Source organism: Cygnus atratus, chromosome 21, assembly GCF_013377495.2.
Source record: "Cygnus atratus isolate AKBS03 ecotype Queensland, Australia chromosome 21, CAtr_DNAZoo_HiC_assembly, whole genome shotgun sequence".
Lineage (NCBI taxonomy): Eukaryota > Metazoa > Chordata > Aves > Anseriformes > Anatidae > Cygnus > Cygnus atratus.
The window spans coordinates 7103848-7126383 of record NC_066382.1 but is presented as its reverse complement, the minus strand read 5'-3'; the positions used below and the strand labels follow the sequence as shown (position 1 = coordinate 7126383).

At 56.6% G+C, this 22536-nt stretch overlaps 2 protein-coding genes across 2 annotated transcripts; one reads left to right on the top strand and one right to left on the bottom strand.

Annotated features, from left to right (window-relative positions):
- The first annotated feature begins 961 nt into the window (after nt 1-961).
- On the top strand, nt 962-6149 carry LOC118258827 (protein-arginine deiminase type-1-like). The gene is made up of 16 exons (XM_035567859.1): nt 962-1053; nt 2414-2594; nt 2665-2737; nt 2814-2875; nt 2951-3068; nt 3155-3280; nt 3567-3745; nt 3826-3929; nt 4006-4117; nt 4204-4311; nt 4664-4812; nt 4893-5037; nt 5120-5213; nt 5305-5384; nt 5697-5825; nt 5916-6149. Exons 1-16 carry the CDS (start codon nt 962-964, stop codon nt 6147-6149), a joined length of 1986 nt encoding a protein of 661 aa, XP_035423752.1.
- Nucleotides 6150-7154: 1005 nt separating this feature from the next.
- RCC2 (regulator of chromosome condensation 2) lies at nt 7155-15693 on the bottom strand. Its single transcript, XM_035567846.1, has 12 exons — nt 15331-15693; nt 12705-12798; nt 12448-12591; nt 12214-12345; nt 12035-12123; nt 11477-11591; nt 11054-11220; nt 9855-10035; nt 9625-9730; nt 9450-9522; nt 9220-9297; nt 7155-8903 (listed from the first exon to the last, which is right to left on the bottom strand). Exons 1-12 carry the CDS (start codon nt 15691-15693, stop codon nt 8799-8801), a joined length of 1647 nt encoding a protein of 548 aa, XP_035423739.1. The 3' UTR covers nt 7155-8798.
- Nucleotides 15694-22536: the final 6843 nt, after the last annotated feature.

The following is a 22536-nucleotide window of genomic DNA, read 5'->3' as shown; positions in this document are numbered from 1 at the left end:
GTCGTGTTTGTGCCCCTGCCTGGGCAAGCAGGAAGTGGCAGCAGGAACCAAAAGCAGCACCAAGCTGCTCTGGCACATGGCAGTGCTGACCTGGCAGCTACTGTGGGGCTAAAAACACTTTTATGGGGTAATTTGCAGGCTGTGATACATGGTGCAAAGTACCAAAAGGGTCACACGTCCCGTTTCAGGGCCCTGGTTTTGGAAAAAAGGTGATTTCTTGTCCCTCCAACCTGATTTTCCCCATGGATGGGGCTTGGCTGAGTTTCCCAACTTCCCCAGCCCCAGCACGGAGGTGAAATATTGAATTTCAGCAGCGCGTGACCCCCACAATGCTGTGAGTTGGAGGAGGACAGGTGCATCAACAAAGGCCTCTCCTACGCCCCAAAGAGGATTTTAATTAAAACAAAGATGGGCCAAACTGCAGTGGGTTTTGCTGTCCCTAATGCAGGTGACGTCCCGGATGCCATCCCGTGCAACGGATGGGCAAAGCGCCGAGGTTGCGCCCAAAAAAAGAAACATTAAAGCAGTTTTGTTGCTTTTTCCCAGCTGGGAGAATAAAACCTTTCATTGTTGTCTGTGCGAGGAGCCCTGGGAGGAGCGTGTCGCGGCGGCACCGGGAAATAAAACCCCTCTGAGCCCTGTGCTGGCACACCACCAGCTCAGCTCTGGTGTCGCACTGAATATTTTATGGCGTGGGGTTCTCCAGGGTGGCAGCGTTTCTTTGTTATGTTGGGGAAAAAAAGCACCGTTTGGGAGAAAGCAGAGGCTGGGGGCGTTCTTGGGGTGCGTTCCCCTGCCGCTGATTCATGCTTTGTCGCCGGAAAGCTCAGCAGTGCGCACCCAGCTGACAGCCCAGAGGTGGGATCAGGTCAAGCATTGGTTAATCCCCTCCCCGCGGCCAGGCTTTATAATCCCCTCGTGCCGCCCATCGCAGCACCCAAGGGTGCCCGGTGCCGCCGGCATGGCCCAGCAGCGCCGTGTCCACCTCTGCACCCAGCGCCCCACCAGCACCGTCTGCGTGCTGGGCACCGAGCTCTCCCTTGATGTCATGGGGTAAGTGGCCACGGTGTCCAAAAACCTGCTTTTGGCTTATTTTTCCCCCTCTTCCTGGAGGAATTAAAGGCTGGATTAGGTGAGGAGAGGGTAAAAATAGTGGTGGGTGGGCTGAGCCAAGGGAGGCAATGCTGCTGCGCTGGGTGGGCTCCCCAGGGGGTCTCAGCATCTGAAGGAAGGGGATCGCGCCCACTGGTGCTCGCTGTAGGATGGGATTGCACCCACCAGTGCCCGTGGCGGCTGCACAGCGCTCGGGATGCAGAGGAGGAGTTTGCAAACACCAAGGAGAAAGAGCTTTTGGGTGCAAAAACCCCCAGGGAGCTCCAGGTGGTGCATCTGGCTGCACTTCTCTTCCTCACTTGAGCATCCCATGCCAGGGGTTCCTGTGTCCTCTGATCGGGGTGAAGTAGAATTATTCCCCTGTTCAGGGGAGTCCAGAGAGTTAAACCGTGGAGGCGCTGCTTACTGGGGCGTTACCTCCAGCCATCCGTGTGTTTTACCAGCTTTGCTGGCCCCAGTCCAGTTTCAAGTTCTTTCCAGCAGCAAGTTTTTCTTTTTTTTATTTTCCAACCTGGTTCAGTTCTGCATTTTCTATTGTTTTGTGCATCTCCACGCTGCCCAAAACACGGTTGCTGACCCATGGGCACCAGCAGCAGCAGGAGGGGGGGGTTATCCCCCCTCCTCACAGCACCTCAGCAGGTCCCTGCGGATGGATCCTGCCCAGGCCATGTCCTCTGCGCTGGCACGAGCGATGCAGGCTGCAGCCTGCCTGGCCGCCGGCACTTCCCTCCGGCCCCATCTTGGTTCTTGCAACTGTCATGGCTCTGCTTCGCTGTGACGGGGATGTATTTGCTGCTGCGGGGCAAATTGCAAATGTTTGGGACACCCCATGCAAAAATAACAATAATAAATATGCTCTGAGTTTTTGTTGCAGTTGAATATAAATGAATATTGCAGCATTGGTGGCATATGGCAGGATTTGACAAAACTGAGCGCTGCAGGATCTGTTGCTGTTGCATATTGCAGGTTTTGTTGCATTTGAATATGGCAGCATTTGTCACAGTTGAATATTGCAGGACTTGTTGCAGTTTGCAGCGTTTGTTGCAATTGAATATGGCAGGATTTGTCACAGCTGGACACTGCTGGCTTTGATTCAATGTTGTAGGACGTGTTACATTTTGCAGGATTCATTGCAATCAAACATTGCAGGACTTGCTGCACATTGCAAGATTCTTTGCATTCTGCAGGGTTTGTTGCAATCGCACCTTGCAGGACTTGTTACACCTGCACACCTAGCACTGTACCACTGCAGCAGTGCCCAAAGCACCCCTGTGGCTCTCACTGCTGCGCTCCCCCCCAGGTCGGCGCCCAAAGATGCCGTTGCCTTCCACGTGCAGGGGACGCCGGGCGTGAAGGTCTATGTGGTGCACGAGACGCAGAGCGTGAAGCTGCCCTCCAGCGTCTGCCGCTGGCCCCTGGCCGCCAGCACCGAGGTGCTGCTGACCATGGAGGCGCTCAGCAAGGATGTCGGTGATGAAAAGGTTGGTGCCGGCCATCCAGGAGGATCCGGCCCCTCTCTGGATGACTCTGAGCTCGCCGGCTGTGTTGCAGGTCAGGATTTCCTATTTTGGGGAGGCCAGCGGGGTGCCGGTGGGCAGAGCCATGCTGTACCTCACCTGCGTGGGTAAGTTGGGCTGCTTTGTCCCTAAAACGCGGTGTCACTGCGGCGCCCACCCCGATGAGCATCCCTGTCCCCGCAGACGTCTCACTGGATGCCGACACCAGCCGCAGCGGGTCAGTGGGCAGGACGCTGATGGACAAGGTAATGTGGGGACTGCAGCCCCCGACCCCATCGCTGTCCCTGACGGTGTTCTCAGCCCCGCTTTGCTGTCCCCAGGCCTCATGGACGTGGGGTCCCGACGGGCACGGCGCCATCCTGCTAGTGAACTGTGACCGCGACGACCCCAAGAGCCGGGTGATGGATAACCGCGACACCGCCGTGCGCTCCTACGAGGGTACCGCCGCACACCTGGCTCGCTTTTTCTGCTTTTCCTTGCTTTCCATGACTTTCCTCCCCAACTTGTCCTCGCTGTCGCCCTAGACCTGAAGGACATGTCGCAGATGGTGCTGCGGACGCGTGGTCCCCGCACCATCTTCACCGGCCACCGCCTTGTCCTCCACGTGGATTTCGGCGACGCTGACAAAGTCGGCGTTTTCTACGGCGGCAGTGAGTGCCGGCACCAGGGCGGGGGGCCGCTGTAGACCCCTGTGTTAATGGGGTGGGGTGGGTAAAATGAGAGCAGACGCCTCTCAATTGCATGCCGGGGGGGGGTTGCTTTTGGTGAGGGTGCCGGATGGTGGTGTGCTCGCCGCAAGGCTCCACGTGCATGCCCGATGCCCGGCGCAGTGGCCGCGGGGCGAGCTGCCCCTGTCGCAAGGCTTTAAGCGAAGAAGCGGAGGTGAAACCCTGCAGGTCGAGGGTGGGCACTCAAGGGCGCAGCTTGTGTCTGCAGACAGCGTCTCGCTGGAGGAGTACAAGCACGTGCTGGGGGGTGAGAAGCTCGCCTACGCCGTGAAGCCCAGCCGGCACCAGGAGGAGAGCACCTTCTACGTGGAGGGGCTCTCCTTCCCCGACGCCAGCTTTTCAGGGCTGGTGTCCTTCCATGTCACTCTGCTGGAGAGCCCCGAGAAGGTAACACCATAAATCGGGCTGGGTTTTACACATAAAGGGGGGAGCGATGGTCCATCCTTGTGGCCCCCCCATCCTTGCAGGGCTTGCTGGAAATACCGATCTTCACGGACACGGTGGTTTTCCGCGTGGCTCCTTGGATCATGACGCCCAACACGCTGGCGCCGCTGGAGGTCTTCGTGTGCAGGTGGGTGGTGGCATGCGGTGGCCGCATCCTGCCCGGCTCCGCCGCATCCCCACCTCTGTGCCTCTTCGATTCCCAGTGTGGAGGACAACGAGGACTTTGTGGCAGCCGTCAGCGCCGTGGCTGAGGAAGCCAAGTGCCCTGTGACCATCTGCCCGCTGCCAGAGAACCGCAACGACCGCTGGATCCAGGTGGGTGCCCGAGGGGGCTGAGACCCCCCTGGGGTGCAGCCCTGCAGCTCCACGGGGCTCCCCCCTCTTCTCTGCTGCCTCCACAGGATGAGGTTGAATTTGGCTATGTGCAAGCCCCCCATAAGACGTTCCCTGTGGTCTTCGACTCACCCCGTGACCTAGGGCTGAAGGATTTCCCCGTCAAGAGCATCCTGGTACCCACGGGACGTGTTCTCCGTCCACCTACCTTCCTGGCATTAGCGAGGCGTATCGCTACACTGAGGCAGTCTGCAAGATGATGATGATGATGATGATAAATCACTAAGGACCAGGGTTTAGTGGTGGGACTCAGTAGGTCAGGTTGATGGTTGGATGTGATGATCTTGAAGGTCCTTTCCAACCCTGATGAATCTGTGCCTCTATAATGGATACATCTCTGTTTTTGCACTTATGGGAAGAGGATTAGCTGAGTCAGCAGGCACATTTGGTAAAGGGGCGTTGTGCTTTGGGGTTTTGGCATCCCTGAGAAGGGCTTTTAAAGTCATCCTTGCTTTCCCCCCCCCCGAGGGCCCTGATTTTGGCTACGTGGCTCGGGACGTGCTGAAGGATGCCTCCAGCCTCGACTCCTTCGGCAACCTGGAGGTCAGCCCGCCGGTGACGGTGGGGGGCAAGGAGTACCCGCTGGGCCGCATCCTGATCGGCAGCAGCTTCCCCAGGTGAGGGGCCGGGTTTTTTGGGGTATGCCGCCGAGAGGTGCCCCTCACCCTGGGGCTGTCACCCCACTCGTGCCCCCCAGGTTTGGTGGCCGGCGGATGGCCAGGGCCGTGCGGGATTTCCTCTTCGCACAGCGGGTGCAAGCACCCGTGGAGCTCTACTCCGACTGGCTCCACGTCGGGCACGTCGATGAGTTCCTCAGCTTCATCCCCGCTCCTGATCGGAAGGTAGGCAGCCCTTGCCTGGGGTGCATTTTGTAGGGTGCAGCCATCACACTGCTGCCCCCAAATCACCCCTCTCCATCCCCAGGGTTTTCGGCTGCTCCTGGCCAGCCCCAGCGCCTGCTACCAACTCTTCAAGGAGAAACAAGAGCAGGGTTTTGGGGAGGCAGCGATGTTTCAGGGTAGGGAAGCTGGGGGACCCCGCCAGCTCCGCCCCCCCCCAATGTGTCCTCCCAGCATGGGGTGAGAGACTGCTTCCCCTCTGTGCTGCAGGACTGCAGGCGGTGCCCAAGCCAACCATCAATGAGATCCTGGCTAACGAAGTGCTCCGGAAATTCAACAGCTACGTGCAGGTGAGGAAGGGGAGTGAGGAGATGCTCTGCACCCCTCCCTGGCTGCCCCGCTGTCCCTCTTTTCCCCATCCACCTCCCCGTCCCTCTGTCCATCTCCCCATCTCCTTATCCCTCTGTCCATCTCCCCACCTCCCCATCCTTCTGTCCGTCCATCTCTTCCTCTCCCAATCTCCATGTCTACATCCCCATCCCAACCCTGTCCCCCCACTCCCCCATCCCTCCCTCTCTCCCCATCTACCTCTCGCTCCCACTCCCCGGCCCCCCGAGCCCCCCAGCCCCCCCGACCCCCTCGCCACCCTCCCTCCCTGGCAGAACTGCATCAGCTGGAACCGGGACATCCTCAAGCGGGAGCTGGGGCTGGCCGAGCAGGACATCATCGACATCCCCCAGCTCTTCCAAGGCAATGAGCAAGCCCACGCCAACGCGTTTTTCCCTGACATGGTAACAAGGAGCTGCAGGGATGGTTTGGGAAGGGGGGGGGGGGGCTCGCTGTGAATTTAGGGTTGCATGCTGCCATCCATCCGTCCGCAGGTGAACATGCTGGTGCTGGGCAGGCACCTGGGCATCCCCAAGCCCTTCGGGCCACTGGTGGCCGGGCAGTGCTGCCTGGAGGAGCGCATGCGGGCGCTGCTCGAGCCCCTGGGGCTCTCCTGCACTTTCATCAACGACTACTTCTCCTACCATGCCCTCTCCGGAGAGGTCCACTGCGGCACCAACGTCCGCCGCAAGCCCTTCGCCTTCAAGTGGTGGCGCATGGTGCTCTGAGCCACCCTGGCTTTCCTCCTTTTTTTCCCCCCAAATCCTTCTCCCCATTCCTGCAAGTGCCTTCAGCAGCAGTGGCCCCCCCCAGCTCCCTGTTGGAAATAAACCAGGGCTGCGGCTTGCTCCCAGCTTCCTGCCTCTTCCTGGGTGCTCAGGCTTGAAGTTTTGCTGTAAATGGGGTGATTTTTTTTTATTTATTATTTTTTTGCGGTGCTCTTGGCACGATGCTGTGGGCTGACAGCAGGTGATGGGACATTGGCGTTGCTCTCCCAGCACAGGAATTAAAGACATATCTAAAGGGTGTGGGGAAGAGAGTTTGGTGGCATTATGCAGTCCTGCTGCAGTGCTGCATGTGGGAAAAGGCACGTGCAGGTGTGCAAAAAAAGGTCCCCATACATGTATGCACAAAAATACACATGCAGGCTCAAAAAATATGCATGAACGCACCAAAAATATGAATGCCTAACACACGCACATGCACACAAAAAGCCATGTATGCACAAAAGGATGGGCACATATACATGCATGGAAAAAAATGCACAGATGCGTGCACAAAAACGCGCGCGTGGACAAGAGCCCAGACAAAAATACATGCGTGGACAAACACATGCACACAAAGAAATGCATGCACACAAAGAAATGCATGCGTGCACAAAGCCACACGCGCATGCACATACATGCACGCACTGCTGTTTGCCTGCAAAATACCAGGGAAATAGTGGGGAGCTGTTTTGGGACGGAGGGCCGTGTCAGCAGCAGAATGGTGCCCTCTAACGGCTGTGGATTTGCTTTTGGCAATACTGGGGCAGGGCCCGTGTTGCATTGAGGGGAGGGAAGAGCATCCCCGTCCCTTCTGGTTAAAAAGCCAAAGAAAAAGGGGGCAGGGAGAAAGGTGGGGAGATGCCAGGACAGGGTACTCAGGGGTGCTTCTGCAGGCTGCACTCCCTGCTCCCAGCCAAACCTTTGGGACTGGGGTGTGCATCGGGGCCGAGGAGCAGAGCCAGGGGGTGTACACAATGACGTCGTTTATTTAAACATTTACTCCAAGAAATATAAAAAAAACATGAAGAGGACAATTACAGCACTAAACCAGGAACCTGTCGTCTCACCTAAAAGGAACGTTGCTCCGAGAGCCTCGTGGTTTATTATTATTTTATTCTTCCAGCCTCCTCCTTCGCTCGCCCGCTGCCAGGACACGGCGGCACATGGGGGAGAACATTACCAGGAGCACCGATTCGAGCCTCAAATATTTTGTGTAAAAGCAAGACAAGCCCAAATTGCTTTTGGGGGGTGAAAGTGGGGGTTTTGCTGTTTTTTCCACCCCTATCATGACACAGTCCGCAGCATCCCCTCGTACCCATTTGGGGTAGGCAGCTGATGGTGATGACCCTGAAATATTCATTGCAGGTAGAAAAAATTGGGGGATAAGGCTAGAAAAGCCCCGTTGTGGGGTGCTGCATGCACCCACCTCCTCACCACCCATTTTCAGAAGGGCTGGGTACTTGCAGCAAATGCTAGTATTGCTCAAGAAAACAGAATATCCAACTTCTCCACCCTGCTGCTCTCCCTGTCCTGGAAGTTTTGACTCTAACACACCAAAACAAACCCCAAAATAAACCCCAAAGCAAACATAAAGAACCCCCTTTTAATTCGTTTTTTTCCATAAAGTACTGCAAAATTCCCCGCAGGGCCACGTGGCGCACCGCCAGCGACCTGCCAGGGAGAGTGGAAAGGAATTTTAAAAAATCAAAATAAACCCTAAAAACTAAAAAATAAAATAAAATAATAATAAAAAAAACACCCTTGGGTTTTGTGGAGGCAGAGCCGGGCTCTGCGTATAAAGGCACCTCGTTTCTCCAGCACAGTGCACAGCGTTGCCTGAGGAGGGGCTTTTGGCAGATACCAGGCAGTGGAAATAATAATAATAATAAAAATAATAATAATTAACAAAAAAAAAAAGGGAAAAGCTTGCATGACGCTTCAGGGCCCGCTCTTCATACCTGAGATCGCCCTGGGATGGGCAGCGGGGGGGGCGTTGGGGGGCGCGAAAGCGGGGGGCAGGTGGCTTGGGGGCATCCAGCCCCCAAATGATGCAGGGCTGGGGAGAGGACCCGCTTTGTCCCCCGAGAGTGAGGGACAACAGGCTTGTCCCTAAATCCTCCTGGGAAAAAGGGATGCTGGGGATCAGAACCTCACAATTACAGCACCCAAAGTGGAGGCTGCTTGGGAGAAATGCCAAAAAAAATGCAATATTGCAGGGCAAAAAGGCATTTTGCGGTGTTTTGCTTGAGTTTTGCTCTGAGCCCGCAGCTGGGTGCTTGTGGGGAAATTTGTGGCTAGGAAAAGGAAAAAGAATAGTAAAAAAAATGGACACCTGTTCAGGCGAACCCGGCACCTTCCTTTCTGTGCGAAACAGCAGAGAAAAGAGAAAAAAATAACAAAACCAAACCAACAAAACAACAATGAAAAAGCCTGGATGTGCCAAAAGGTCCTGCTAGGGTTGGGATGGGAACTCAAACAGCCACGGGGGAAGGTCTTGGCCGTGGTGCTGAGGGAAAAACCCAACGCTTTGGAAATTGTAGGAGAACAGGTAGTTAAAACCGCGGATCGCTTGGAAAACCGGGGTGGGCGGCTCGGCTGCCCCCCGGCCCCTCAGAGGGTGCGGGGGTTGTACTCGGGCAGCTTGCGCAGCTTCTCCTTCTCGGCGTCGCTCTCGTCACGGGCGATCACCAGCGAGTGGGCGTAGCCCATGGCCACCTGGGGGCAGAAGGGGAAACTGAGGCAAAAGCATTTCCTGCTGACTTGGAACCCCCGTTCTTTATACGGGGCCATGCTTGAGGAGCGTCCCATGGGTGGGAGCACCCAGTGGGTGGCAGCACCCAGTGGGTAGGCACAGCCCATGGGTGGCAGCATCGCAGGGGTGGCAGCAGTTGGGAGCATTACACGGGTGGGAACAACCCAAGGGTGGCACTGTCCCACGGTTTGGTAGCCCAAGGGTGACAGCATCTCAAGGGTGACAGACTCCCATGGGTTGGAAGAACCCAAGGGTGCACGTATTCGGGTCCCTGCTCACCTGCTCCGTGTAGATCCCATCCAAGGTCTTCACCTCTTGGGCAGCCGTCGATGACTTGGGCTTGTGGTCCCCGTAGCCCTGCAAAACACAAGCACGCCCCCTAAATAATCAGCTTGGGGGGGGGGGGGGGGGGGACGACACACAACACCCAGAGCCCCTGCACCAAATGATTTAGGGGGAGGGATGGGTAAATCTGGGTGCTGGATGGCTGGGTGCTGGTCAGTCCTTACCAGCTCTCCGAAGGTGGGAGATGGCCCCCAGCTGATGGTGCTCTCATCTGCCGCCACGATGATGCTGCTCTTCCTACAGTGGGGTGCAAGGCAGTGACCCGCGGTCCCAGCAACCCCCCCCCCTCCCAGCACGCCAAACACCAGGAAAAGGAGATTTGGGGGGTCCACCACTCACCCACAAGCCAGGCTGCGGATCTTCCAGCCGCACAGATCCTGCACGGCTTTGGGGTACATGGTGGACTCGCGGGAGGTGTTGGTGGCACCCCAGAAAAACAAGCCGCCTGCAAGCCATGAAAACACACGGTCAGGTCCGTGCCTCCCGCCTCGAGCATCCCCATGGCAATGTAAATAACGGCAGATTTGCTTGAATAGGCCAAAATTAGGGGCTTGGGGCATGCCACCCACCTGTTTCGCTGACGGCGAAGGAGCAGGTGTAGCCGGCGTAGATCTGCGCTGCCCCGCGGCCCGGGAAGTCGAAGAGCTTGACCAGCCGCGGCACCATCTCGTCCTTCTGCTCCGCGTGGCCCAGCCGCCCGTAGCCGCCGAAGCCCCAGGAGAAAACACGCTTCTGCGAGTCCAGGACGAGCTGGGGACGGAGGGACATCCGCGGTGAGCCGGGCAGCTCGGCGCAGGGAAAGCTGCAGCGACTGCACGCACTGCAGCACACACTGCAACGCCTGCTGCAAGCGTCACCCTTAAACACACGCTGCAGTTCTCTATCCTTAAATACACCCTGCCAGAGTGTGAGCCTACTCACACTGCAACTATTTATTCTTGAATGCGCACTGTAAATTCTCTGTCCTTGAGTGCATGCTGCAAATCTGTCCTCGAATGCATGCCACAAGTATTTCCTCCTAACCCACCCTGCAAATCTGTCCTTAAGTGAACGTCACAGATCTCTATCCATAAATGCGTGCTGCAAGTACTTATCCTTAAATGCACCCTGTGAATCTCTATCTGTAAATGCATGTTGCAAATATTTATCTTTTTAAATGCACCCTGCAAATCTATATCCTTAAATGCCTGCTGTAACTATTTATCCTTGAATGTGCACTGCATTTCCTCCTAAATGCATGCTGCAAATCTGTATCCATAAATGAACACTGCAAATACTTATCCTTAAGTGCATGCTGCAAACCGTTATTCTTAAATGCATGGTGAAAGAACTTTTCCTTAAACGCAGGCTGCAAAAATTTACCTGTAAATGCACCCTGCAAATTTCTGTCCATAAATGCATGCCGCAAACTTTTTATCCCTAAAAGCACACCGCAAACTTGTTATCCCTAAATGCATGCTGCAAACAGTAAGAGTGGGCAACTGCAGGTCACAGCTGGGTTTGCTGAGGGGATGCGTGGGTACAGAGGCCTGAATCTTCGACTGGCACCCCAGCCTTTGTCCACTCCTTCCTGCTCCTCCCCAGCACCAAAAAAGCCAAAGGTACGGGCTTAGCCACAGCTTAGTAAGACAAACTGAAGCAGGGGGAAACAGCAGGAAGGGATGGATTTTTTTTTGCCGCAATAACAAATTTGCAAAAAAAGGATGCAGTGATGGAAAGCAAAGCCCTCGGTGCGAAAACCCAAAGGATCCTATTTCTGACTCCTCACCGTGTGGTTGGCCCCGCACGCCACGTCCCGCACCACCACGTTGGGGACGGGCAGGATCTGCCCATCTTTGGTCTTCTCGATGAAGATGGCCACGCGGCGCGGCACCAGCTCGCAGTCATACTCGATCCGCTGCGCGCGGGCGATGAACTTCCCATCTGAGTTGTGCCCTGTGCAGGGGCACCGCATTACAAAGCCATCCCCTCTCCGCTTGCAAACCCTTCACAGTTTTAGGTTTGCACCCCACTTTGGGATTTACTTTTGCTGGCGTTACAGGGGAGCAGCACGGCGCAGGTCGCGCTTTGCTGCTGCACCAGCTCCATTTCACCGTTTCACAGATGGGAAAAGGGAGGCAGAGAAACCCCCCACCCCCCCCCCACATCATAGCTCAAACCTTTAAAAAAAGGCCCCAAAATATTACCGTACCCAGCTGCCCATACTCAGGGCACCCAAAGGAGTAGAGGTTTCCTTTGCAGTCCATGATCATGCTGAATTCGGCCCCACAGGCCATTTTGGTGATGGGCTGCCCATTGTACATGATCTGCAGAAGCAGAAAGGGGATAAAAAGTCAAGAAAAAGGCAAAAAGCTGAATTTCCTGCGGGAGGAAACACCTCCGGGAGCTCACCCCCACCCCAGCTTCTTTTCTTTGGCCACCAGTTTTCACCTCCAGGAACATCCAGACCTAAAGCCCCAGGTTTTCACCTGAAAAAGGGAACCAGACGACCCCCAGGGTAGAGGTTTAGGCTGGTGGGCATGGGGAAACCCCCAAATCCTTCAACATTTGTATCAAATTTTTGAAAAATGTTTTTTTCCACGTTGTGCTTTATCCACCCAATTTCAAAGCCAGCTGCATCTTCAATAGGAAAGCCCTTGCACCCTACAGGGGTTTGGGCTGTGCTAGGGGCTTTTTCAATGAAAAACCAAAAACGTGGTGTTTTTCATCCCTCAAAAAAAGGGGAAAGCATCGAGAGGAGTGGATTTACCTGTGTAGGGCTTGGAACAGCATCCGTTTGGTTGCCAAGCCCCAGCTGCCCCATTTTATTCTCCCCAAAGGCGAACACGGAGCCACTCTCTGCAAGCCACGAAGAGGGAAAAAAGTCAAATTACGGGAAAACACGGCCGTTTTAGGGCATTTTGCAGGAAGCGGGAACTTCTCCCATACCTGTGAGAGCCAGCGTGTGGTTGCGGCCGCACGCTGCCAGCACGATGGCCTCGCTGCCCAGCACCTCGATAAGCTTGGGGGCTTCCACGCGCTTGGTGTCCCCGTGGCCCAGCTGCCCCTTCTCATTGCGACCTAGCGAGAACGAGCGGTTTGGGGGCTGCAAACCGGGAGGACGAAGCCCCCCGGCGTGGCACCGCCAGGTTTTGCATCGTTTTTTTGGGGGGCTTCGCTCACCCCAGCTCCAGAGCTTGCCCTCGGCGGTGATGAGGAGGCTGTGAGCCGCGCACGGTCCCGACACCACGCTCCGCACCTGAATACCTGAGAGACACCCATACCTGTGTGGCCCCCACAGATTCTGGCCCAGGTTCCGATATGCAGCTGGTGGGAAAAAGGCAAGAAAAGAGGGCGCGCGGCATTAAATACTGCTTTGGGGCTGCTCTGCGCCAGCTTCGGTGCTGCACACGCGGGCCGCAGCAGTGCGCTTTGCTCACCTTGCTGCTTAGGCACTTCTTTGCGGCCGATCAAGTCCCAGTTGGTGGCTCCGAAGATCAGGAGCTGCCCTCGGCACTTGGAGCCCTCGAGTTTCTGCAATGGGCAGGGAGAATTCATCAGCCTTCCCGCGGCCACCTCGATCTCGTGGGGGTTTTTTGCATGCGGGGTAGGGTAAGTCTACAGAACATCCCAGCTTCCAAGTGCTCTCCCATTCCTTCCTTATTTTGCATCCAGGCTTGCAATCGAAACTGCATTTCTGAGCTAAATGGTAGGGGGACGAGGGAGATTTTTTGCAGTTTGACATTAAAGCCCCTGCTGCACCCCCAGAAGGGAACAGGAGCAAAACGCTCCCCTTTCTTGGCTCCCCCTCCTTGCCCACTGGCAAATGGGTCTGAAACGTGGGGTTTTGCTCTTTGCAGGAAGGAGCAGGGATCTGCACAACGCCCAGTGCTGGTTAATTAGTAATTACGTTTTTTCCCCGTCTAAAAGGATGCCGCGACACTAGGCAGAGCCACAAAGAGGAGAGCACATGCAGCATGAGCTGTCTGCGCAGGGCGGGGGGCAAAGGGTTAATCTTCCAGGTTCAATGCAAAAAAAAGTGGATTATTTTTGCGAAAGAAAAAAAAAAAAAGCTGCTGCCAGCTTGCCTCCCCATGCATGGGGTGGGAAGGAAAATACGCAGGGCTGCAAAAGGAACAAGAAAATCAGCGTGGCTTAAAACCACTCGTTTAAACCCACCCGGGTCCGGTCTCGCACCGATTTTTGCAGTTTCTGCTTTTTGCAGCAAACGAAGTTAGAGGGAGCTATAAACGGCAGGAAAAGCACAGGGCGTGGGGACGGACAGACGGGTGGATGCGGGGTGTAAAAGCACCTCAGGCTTTGCAGCCGGGGGGGGGGGGTCCTAGGAAGGCCCCCCCCAAAATAAAGGGGGGCTGCCTGGGGCGCATGCGTGGAGCCGCCTGCCCGGGGCGGCCGCGCGGGAACCTCAAAGCGCGTGCTCAGCTGCGTGCGCCCGCCCGGGGAACCCCCAAAATGAGGCGGAGAAGGGGAAAAAAGGGAGCGGAGCAGCGTGCTTGAAATGCAAAGCGGGAGGGGGCAGGCTGGAAGGGGGTGCAGAAGTGGGGGGCACCGCACGTGCACGCACCCCCACGTTGCACATGGGATTTCTCACCGCTGCGCTGGGTTAAAAATTCCCCAAATGGGTCAACTCTGACAAAACAACCCAAAAGCTATTTTTGGACTTCCCTTTGGCATGAATTAGGACAAAGGAGGGGGGGGCTCCTGGTGCTGGAAAAAAGGGGGAACCTGCACCCCGCCCACTGGCACACATTAGGGGTGCAATCTGAGGATGGGAGCTGGGGGGCAATTTAGGGGATGCAAATAGGATGCAGCCTTCGGGGGGGCAATGAAGTGATTTTGATAAGGGGGGGCAAGCTGCAAGCAGAAGTCAAGGGGCACAATGAAGGGGGGGTGACTTTAGGGGTGCAAAACACATTTAAGGGGTGCAACCTCGGGCAGTGATTTGGGGATGCAGGCAAGGGGGCGATTTGGAGGTGCAGTAAAGGGGATGGGATTTGGGGGATGCATTTAAGGGGTACAATTTGGGGATATTTCCTAGCGGGGGTGAGGTGGGGGCATGCAATGAGGCGTGCTCTAGGGGAGTGCAATGAAACGCTGCGTTATTGGGGTGCAGCGGGGGGGGATGAAGTGTCTTAGGGGGTGCATTAAAAGGGGTGCAATGAAGGGATGCATTAAAGGGGTGCAACGGGGCGAGTGGGGCCCGTTAAAGGGGTGCACTGGGGATGTAATGGGTGTGCAGTGACGGGGTGCAGTAAAGGGGTGCAACTGGGGGGGTGCATTAGGGGCTGCAAGGCAGATGTGCAACGGGGGACACCGAAGGGTGCCAGGAGGGGGGCCAAAAAGGGGGTGTTCACCGAGGGGGTGCATTACGGGGTGCCACGGAAGGGAGTGTGAAGGGGTGCAGTGGGGGGCAGTGAGGGTACGATGAAGGGGTGCCACTGGGGTGCAACGGGGGGAGTCCAGTAGGGGGGTCAGTAAGGAGTGCTATGAGGGGGTGCAGCGGGGGGGGGGGGGGGGGGTGTCCAAAGAGGGTGCAGTTTAGGGGGGTGCAACACGGAGGTGCAAAGATGGGGTGCAGACAGCACTTTGGGGGGGTGATGGGAGTGCAAAGAGGGGGGGTGCGACGGGTGCATTAGGGGGTGCAACGTAGGGGTGCAAAGGGTGCATACGGGGATGCAATGCAGGGTGCAAAGGTGGGGTTGATTGGGGGGTGCAAAGGGGGGGTCCTTTAGGGGGCACAAAGAGAGGGTGCATTAGCTGCCACGGGGGGTGCAGAGGAGCAAAGGGGGGTGCACTGGGGGCACAAAGGGGGGTACAAAAGGGGGGGGTGCATTGAGGGTGCAAAGGGGGGGTACAAAGGGGGGGCGTTAAGGGGGGTACGAAGAGGGGGGTGCAAAGGGGGGGTGCAAAGGGGGGGTGCACTGAGGGTGCAAAGAGGGGGTGCCGGGGGGGTTCTCGGGGGACGCGGGGGGTACGAAGGGGGGGGTCACGAAGGGGGTGCCCAGCGGGGAGCAGGGGGGGGGGCCCCTCCCGCGCCCCGCTCACGATGCGCTCCTTGCTGTGCTCGGGCTCGCAGATGACCACGGCCTGGCCCCGCGCCGCCCCGCCGGGCCCTGGACCCCCGACGTTGGCTCCCGGGCCGGGCCCCCCGGGCCTGCCGGGCCGCCTCCCGCCGGGGCTCCCGTCCCGCGGCCGCCGCTCCCGGGGCGCCTCCTCCTCGCTGCTGCCGCCGCCGCTGCTGCCGCCGCCGCCGCCTCCTCCTCCTCCTCCTCCACCTCCTCCTCCTCCTCCTCCGCCGCGATCCGGCCGCGGCCGCCGCCTCCCTCCCGCCGCCGCCGCCGCCGCCCCGGGCCGCCGCCTGCCGGGGCCCGGCTCCCAGGGCGGCCCCGCCGCCTTCCTCCGGGGCATGGCGCCTGCCGAGGGAGCGCCGCCGTCACCCGCCGAGCGCCGCCGCCGGCCCGGCCCGGCCCCCCCCCCCCCAACCCCCCCCCACCCCAGCCCCGGCCCGGCCCAGCCCCCCCCCCTCCTCGTCCCCCCCCCAAGCTCTCGGCGGCCGCCACAAAGCGGGGAGAGACGGCCCCGGGCCCGCCGGGGGACCCCCCCCCCCCGGAATGGGGCTGGGGGAGGTTTGGGGGGGGGCGTAAGGGGATGGGGGGGTGCAAAGGGGGGGAGCAAAGGGGGGACTTGCAAATGGGGGGCGCAAGGGGGGGGTGGAAAGGAGCGATTTGCAAAGGGGGGGGGTTGCAAACGGGGTGCAAAGGGGCGATTTGCAAAGGGGGGGTGCAAAGGGGGGTGGTAAAAGGGGGGTGGTAAAAAGGGGGGTGTAAAGGGGCGACCTGCAAAGGGGGGTGCAAAGGAGCGATTTGCCAAGGGGGGGCTTGTAAAAACGGGGGTGGTAAAAGGGGGGGGTGCAAAGGGGCGATTTGCAAAAGGGGGGGGTTGCAAACGCGGTGCAAAAGGGATTTGCAAAGGGAGGTGCAACTGGGGGGGGGGTTGCAAAACGGGGCGAAGCAAAGCAGCGAGTTGTAAAGGGGGGGCTGCAAACGGGGGGGTGCAAAGGGGGGGTTGCAAGAGGGGGGGGTTGCAAAGGAGCGATTAGCGACGATGGGGTTGAAAAAGGGGGGGGGTTACAAAGCAGGGTTTTTAAAGGAGCGATTCGAAAGGGTCGTTTGTAAGGGGGGCGGTCGCACCCCCCAGGTTACAGTACCGGAGCTGCGGGTGGAAAGAAATAAAATAATAAAAGCCGCCCCCCCCACCCCCCCCCAAATGAAAAGGGCCCAGAGACAAAAAGCCCCCCCCCAGTCCCCCGAGGAAAGCGGAGGGGAGCAGTGCCCGCTGGGGGGGGGGGGGCAGCGGGACCCCCCCTCCTCTTCCCCCCCCCCCCGCTCTCGGTGGGGGCCCCGCTTGTGTCGCTGCCGCCTCCAGCCCTTTTCGGCTACTCGGCTGCTACTTTTGGGGGGGGGGGTAGTTCTTTTGTTTTGTTTTGTTTTTTGCTTGCGGCCAGGTCGGGGGGGGGGGGGGGGGGAATTTTATAGGAGGGGCGCAAAAAAAAAAATTTAAGCGGGGGCCCCGGGTCGAGCAGTTCGGGCCGCCCCCCCCCCCCCGGTGGCTCCGTCTCTTCCCCTCTGTCTGCCCCTGCTTTTTTTTTTTTTTTATTGATTTTGAACAATGGGATCTCTGTCTGTCTCCCATTAAACCACGTGGATCCGCCTTCCTTCCTTCTCTTTTTTTTTTTTTTTTTTAGCCCCCCCTTCCCTCCTCCTCCCGCGCCCCCCCAACTTCGTGCCCCCCCCCCCCGCCCCCCACCCCCCCTCGGCACGATTGCAAACCTGTTTTAGGGCGAAGGGTGCAGCATAAAGAAAGCACCAACTCGGGGCCTTTGCAATATTTTTGGTGGTGTTTCCTGTTGCAGAAAAAGGAGGTTGTGTTTTTTTGTTTTTTTTTTTTCCTCCCTTTCCTCCCCTAGCGCCCACCCACCAGATGCACTTAAAATGTAAATATGAGCCGCCAGAACAAATGCTACAATACAAAACAGAAACACATGTACGGGCAGGAAAAAAAAAAAAAAAAAAAAAACCGCTTTGGAGAGGAAGAGGCTGCGAAGTCCGGCTGTGCACACACAGCTCCATCTTTAGGGCAGGAAGACTCCGGGAGGGCATCGCGCTTTCCCCTTGTTGCAAAGATATTTTATTATTATTTTTTTTCCCCTGAGGAAAGGCGCACACCACTTCTTGCAAAACGCACCCCCCTTATTGGAATGCATTTCCTTTCATTTTTGCCAAGGAAAGATGCACGTGCTCACTGTGTTGTAAAGAAATTCTTTTGCAGGTGCAGAGATGCGCTCACTCCGCTTACTGCAAAGAGTTTTCTTGCCATGGAAAAAGAATGCACTCGTTCCTTTTATGGCAAAGACTTTTTGCAGAGGAAAGATGCATTTATTCCCATTGTTGCAAAGCAAGTATTTTTGCAGAGGGAAGATGCACTCATTCCCCTCCTTGCAATGAGATTTTTAATTTATTTTTTTTTCCAGGAGGGAAAATGCACTCATTCTCTTTATTGCAGTTTTTTTTTTCTTCCTCTTTTCCCAACAGAAAGATTCCCTTTTTTTTTTTTGTAAAGCTCTTGCAGGAGGGAAGATGCACGCAGCTGCCCCAACCCTCCTCAGCAGCTGCATTTTAGCCTCTCGGCCCCAGTGCCGTACAGGCTGCGATGCACGTGCAATTTTGGGACTTGGTCCCAGGGGCCGGTGGTGGGCAACGACTCCTGCTTCCTGCCATCTGCAGCACTTGCAAAAATGCCGCAGAAGGCCAAAGCGGCAGCAAAACCTCAGTGTTATTCAAGAGAAGTAGGTTTTTAGGGGTGTAAAAAGGAAAAATAAAGTTGCTTACTGAATCATCCGCGCCGCATCTCGCAGCGGCGCCTGCCGGTCCCAGGCACGGTCTGGGAGATCAAAGGCGAAACAGAAGCAGGAAAACGCCGTCAAATCATCATTGAAAAGCCGGTGCAACGCTGGGCTTTGGGAAAGGCGTTTACTGAGGAGGAATAACTTTGCGGTGATGCTGCCCTGGCTGCTGGGATGGGTTTCGGCGTGCATCCCGGGTGCCGGGGCCAAGTTCCCCTCCTATTTACGTGCTTGCATCTGGACAGCCTGCAACAGTGGTGGCTTTTTTTCCTTAAAATCTCATGCATGGGGGGGCTGGCAGTGGCGTGGCCCATTTTGGGGCAGCTTTGTTCTAATTCCGATAGGAATCAGAAATGAAAATTAAAAATGTCATTTGCAGGAGCGTGGGGGACCTGGTTTATTCGAGGGCTTTCCAGGACGCAATCCCAACGTGACGTGATTAGAGGGCTGCTGGCTGCTTGTCCCTAAAAATGTATTTTTTCCCTCGAAACTCCAGCTGGGTTATAAAGGCTTTGGGTAAAGGGGAAGGTTTCACGCCGAAAATGAAGTTTCATTTATCTTTAGGGCTTTTTACACCCGCCTCGGCTGGCTGCCTGCTGGGGGAGCTTGGATAGGGTTTACTCGAGGAATTGTTAATTCGGGAGGGTTTTTCCCCTTTTTGGTAAAGGCGGCAGCACAGGTTGCGTCAGGTCGGGGGTTAGACTGGTTTTTCCTGGGATAAGGAAAAACAGGTCAGGCCTGTTACTTCCCAAGGGCGTCTTGGACGGGGAGCAGCTCACCTCGCATGGCTTCGGATGGGCTTTGGCATCCCCTCCTGGATCCGGCCGCAGGCTTTGCATCCCCAGCGGGTGATATTTGGGGCATCCCCGGACTTGCAGCAATTGCAAAAAGTGGAAGGGGGTGGGTGGGTGGGGGAGTGTTTGCTGCAAAAATAGCCCCAGCACGCTGCAGCACTACCGCCGTGCCCCGGGGAGGGGGCGGATTTGGGCACAGCGTGGGAACGGGTGCGCAGGGGGGATTTGCATGCCCTGCCTGCGGGATTCACCACTGCTGCGGTGAATGCGAGGCCCTCTTCGTGCTGCTCTTGCACCTTTACCGTGCTGCTGGAGGAGCCGCACGAGGTGCATTCGGTGTAGGCTGAGTTTTCAAGGAGGGGGGGATCAGATCTGTTCTGCCCTCCGCCCCCTGTGAGGTGCTGGGGGCAGGTGGGGCTTGAGGAGCGTTTTGCTGCCATTTTCACAGCTGGAAGATGTGGGGGGAAACAACAAAGATAAAGAAGTGAAAGCATTTAGTGCTATAACCCCTGTTCACTCAAAAAAAAAAAAAAAAAAAACAACCCTCGCAATAGGCATAATTTAAATTTCTAATAACATGGGGCTGTTTGGTTGGTGCACACAGCCAAAGGCCCCATCTTCATCTCTTCCTGGAGAGCTTTGCATCACAACAGGATTTGCAATGATGAAACGGGCAGGATGGTTAACTGGTTAACAAGTACGGGATGGCAGCGGCATTTTGGGGGTGCAGGATTTCCTTTCAAGCTTGTACCCGCCAAGCAAACCCAGCTCGGCTGCTTCCTTGTGCCCTTGCGCGATGCAGTGGGAGGTGGGCTCAAGGAGCAGTGCCTTCATCCAGGGCAATGCTGCTCCGTGGTTTCGGCGCCTCCCTTGCAAAAATGCACGGGGTTTCCTGCAGCAGGTGCCCCAGAATTCCCCAGGAGGATGCCAGCAGAGGGCATCCCCGGACCAGCTCCATCGCTCCCAGTGCACCTCCATAAACACGTATATACACTCATGTGGAGTGATTCTATTAAGTGCGCTCTAAATAAACCCCCTCCCTCCACAAACACCAGTTCTGTCCTGTGCTGCTTGCAAGCACGCGGTGTGTTTACAAGGCTAATTAAACTCCAAATATTTAAAGTTCCTTGAGAACGTCTCCGTTCCCGCGGTGCTCAGCCCCACGTCGGGAGGCACGGAGCTGCGTGCACGCCCACAGCACCAGGCTGGTTCGAGTCATGCTGCTACGCACGCCATAAAGCTTCGCAGGCAGGGCAGGAGCACGGTAGGTGCTGGGAAGGTGCTTGGGAAGGGGTTGCACCGGGCACTGAGTTTTTGCTTTTGGTGTGATTTTCATTCTGCTCGGCCTTGGTTGTGCACTGTTTTGGTTGAGCACAGTTTTGGTTGTGCAGTTTTGCTTGTGCATGGTTTTGCTCGTGCATGAGACCTTCGTGTTACCATTTATTGTTGCAAAAGAGGCATCTGTGCCCCTTGCTTGGGTACACATCTGTGCACCCTTGGGGGTGCTGCGGGGTCAGACCAGCTGGGGTCAATAACCATTGATGGGCAAGCTGCTTATTTAAGTGCTGGCCACCACAGCAAGCAGTTTGCTTGCCTGCTTTTCCTCCAGGTCCTTTCCTGGCTACATGAAGGTCTCTGTCCCTGTTGCATCCTTGCAAAATGTCCTCTGGCAGGAAGGATTTGCTCACCCAGGTGGATAAATGAAGCCTCTTACTTTTGGCTGGAGCGTGCCCCAGCCCTGCAGCGTGGATCTGGCCCTGCTGTGTTCCCTCTGAACCTTTGTGGGTTGAACCCCCCCCCCCACCCCGATCCCAGCCTAGGTGCCAGACTGGACTTTTCTTTGGCAAAGTGGAGATTTTACTGCGTGCAAGCGGGAGGTGTCCAAAATCTCACTGGGTGCAAGGAGAACCCCGTGCCTGGTGTGGGGGGGTCTGGGCTGTAGCTGCTTGCCGTAGCCAGAAGCCCCTTGATTTGCAGCATGAACCCAACCAAATTCCTGATGGAGCAAGGGGGTGGAGGGGTTTATCCTATGTTTTTCCCATCTCCTTCAGGCTTTGCTTTATGTGGTCTTTCATTTTTTTTCTTTTTTTTTTTTTTTTATTTCTCCTCTTTTAGTTGAAATAACTGTATGAGGGGCTGCTTGGCTCCAGCACCCCAGGGTGGCCCAGCCCTTTGCCCTGCCCTGTGTGGGTGCATCTGTGGCTGAGTCAACGTGGCTGTGGCACACGCAGGGCTCCCACCCTGTGCCAAAATGCAGCCGTGGCACAGGGCTTCACGTTGGGAGGCTGCTCGGGAGGACTGCAGCGAGCAAACCTCCCACTGCTCCCATTTCTGCTGCCTGCCTGGGAACTGGGGCGTGTGCGGGATCACGCCCTTGGCCGAGCTGTGCCCGTAAACCCCGGCACTGCTGCTGCGCTGACACACCTCAGCAAGGTTTTGCTAGTGCAAGGAGGGCTGGAGCCTGTGCGGCTGTCCGCAGCGCTGTGCAGAGCCCGCTCTGGGTGCGAAGCATCCCCTCTAATTGCACCAGGACCCCTCTCTTTGGTGCTGAGTGCGCCTCCCGTTTGGTAGGTGCATGCAATTCTGCTTGGCTGGCGTAAAGAAACGCAAGGAGCCTACGGAAGGGTGGGCGTTTGGGGGAGCACTTCGACCGTTTTGTCTTTGCGGAGCTCTTTTTGGGGTGCGGTAGCCGCTCGGTCTGGCAGGAAGACTTTTAAGTCCTTGCTGTGAAGTTTCGGAGGTGGCAGACGGAGCTCTGGAGCAGCGCTCTGTTCTCAACCCGCCGTTATCTTCTGTGGCTGGGAAGGCCCCAAAAAAGTCACTTCAATTCCCATGATTGCATGCTTTGGCTTTTATCCAAACATCGTGACACCGGGGACAAAGTCCTCTCTGCCGCGATGCTGGGGGCACCGATGCTCCCGTGGGGCCTTGTTCTCCCCTGCAATGGGTTCTTTCCAGCAGGATTTGGCACCTCTGTGGGCACAAATACCTGGCGGGCAGCAAACAGTGATGCCATTATCTGCACAAAAAGGTGGTTTTGGCGGCTGTGACGCAGCTCTCAAATCATCCCAAGGGCACTGGGGATTTTTTATTTTTTTGTTAGGCTTGTTCATCCGGTTGGGGCTGGGATCGGCCTTGCAGCTGCTGGGTTTGTTTGCAAAGGGGCGTTCTGCAGCAGGGCGAGGTGGCAGCAGCTGGGGTGTGACAGTGGGAGAAGCTTCCTGCGGAGTGGGGAAAATGTGGCCTTAAACACCAATGAGACAGGTGAGGTTGGTGCAGTTCGTAGTGAGGATGTTGTCTTTAAATGCATGCACGTATGGAGTGGTCTTTGCACTTCTCTAACTTGCTAGGTTTTGGCTGTGTGGTGCTTTTTGGGGAGGGGGGGATCATTTTTTTAAAAGAAATATTTATTATTTATTTTTGCTGTTGTGGAGCACGCTGTGAGTGGGTTTTGGTGCTGGGTTTGCAGAGTGACTTTGTAGTGTTTTGCTTGGGGTCCCTCCTTCAGGAGGCATCGCTGTCTGCTCCTAAACCCGGGAGGGGTGGCCATGGCTT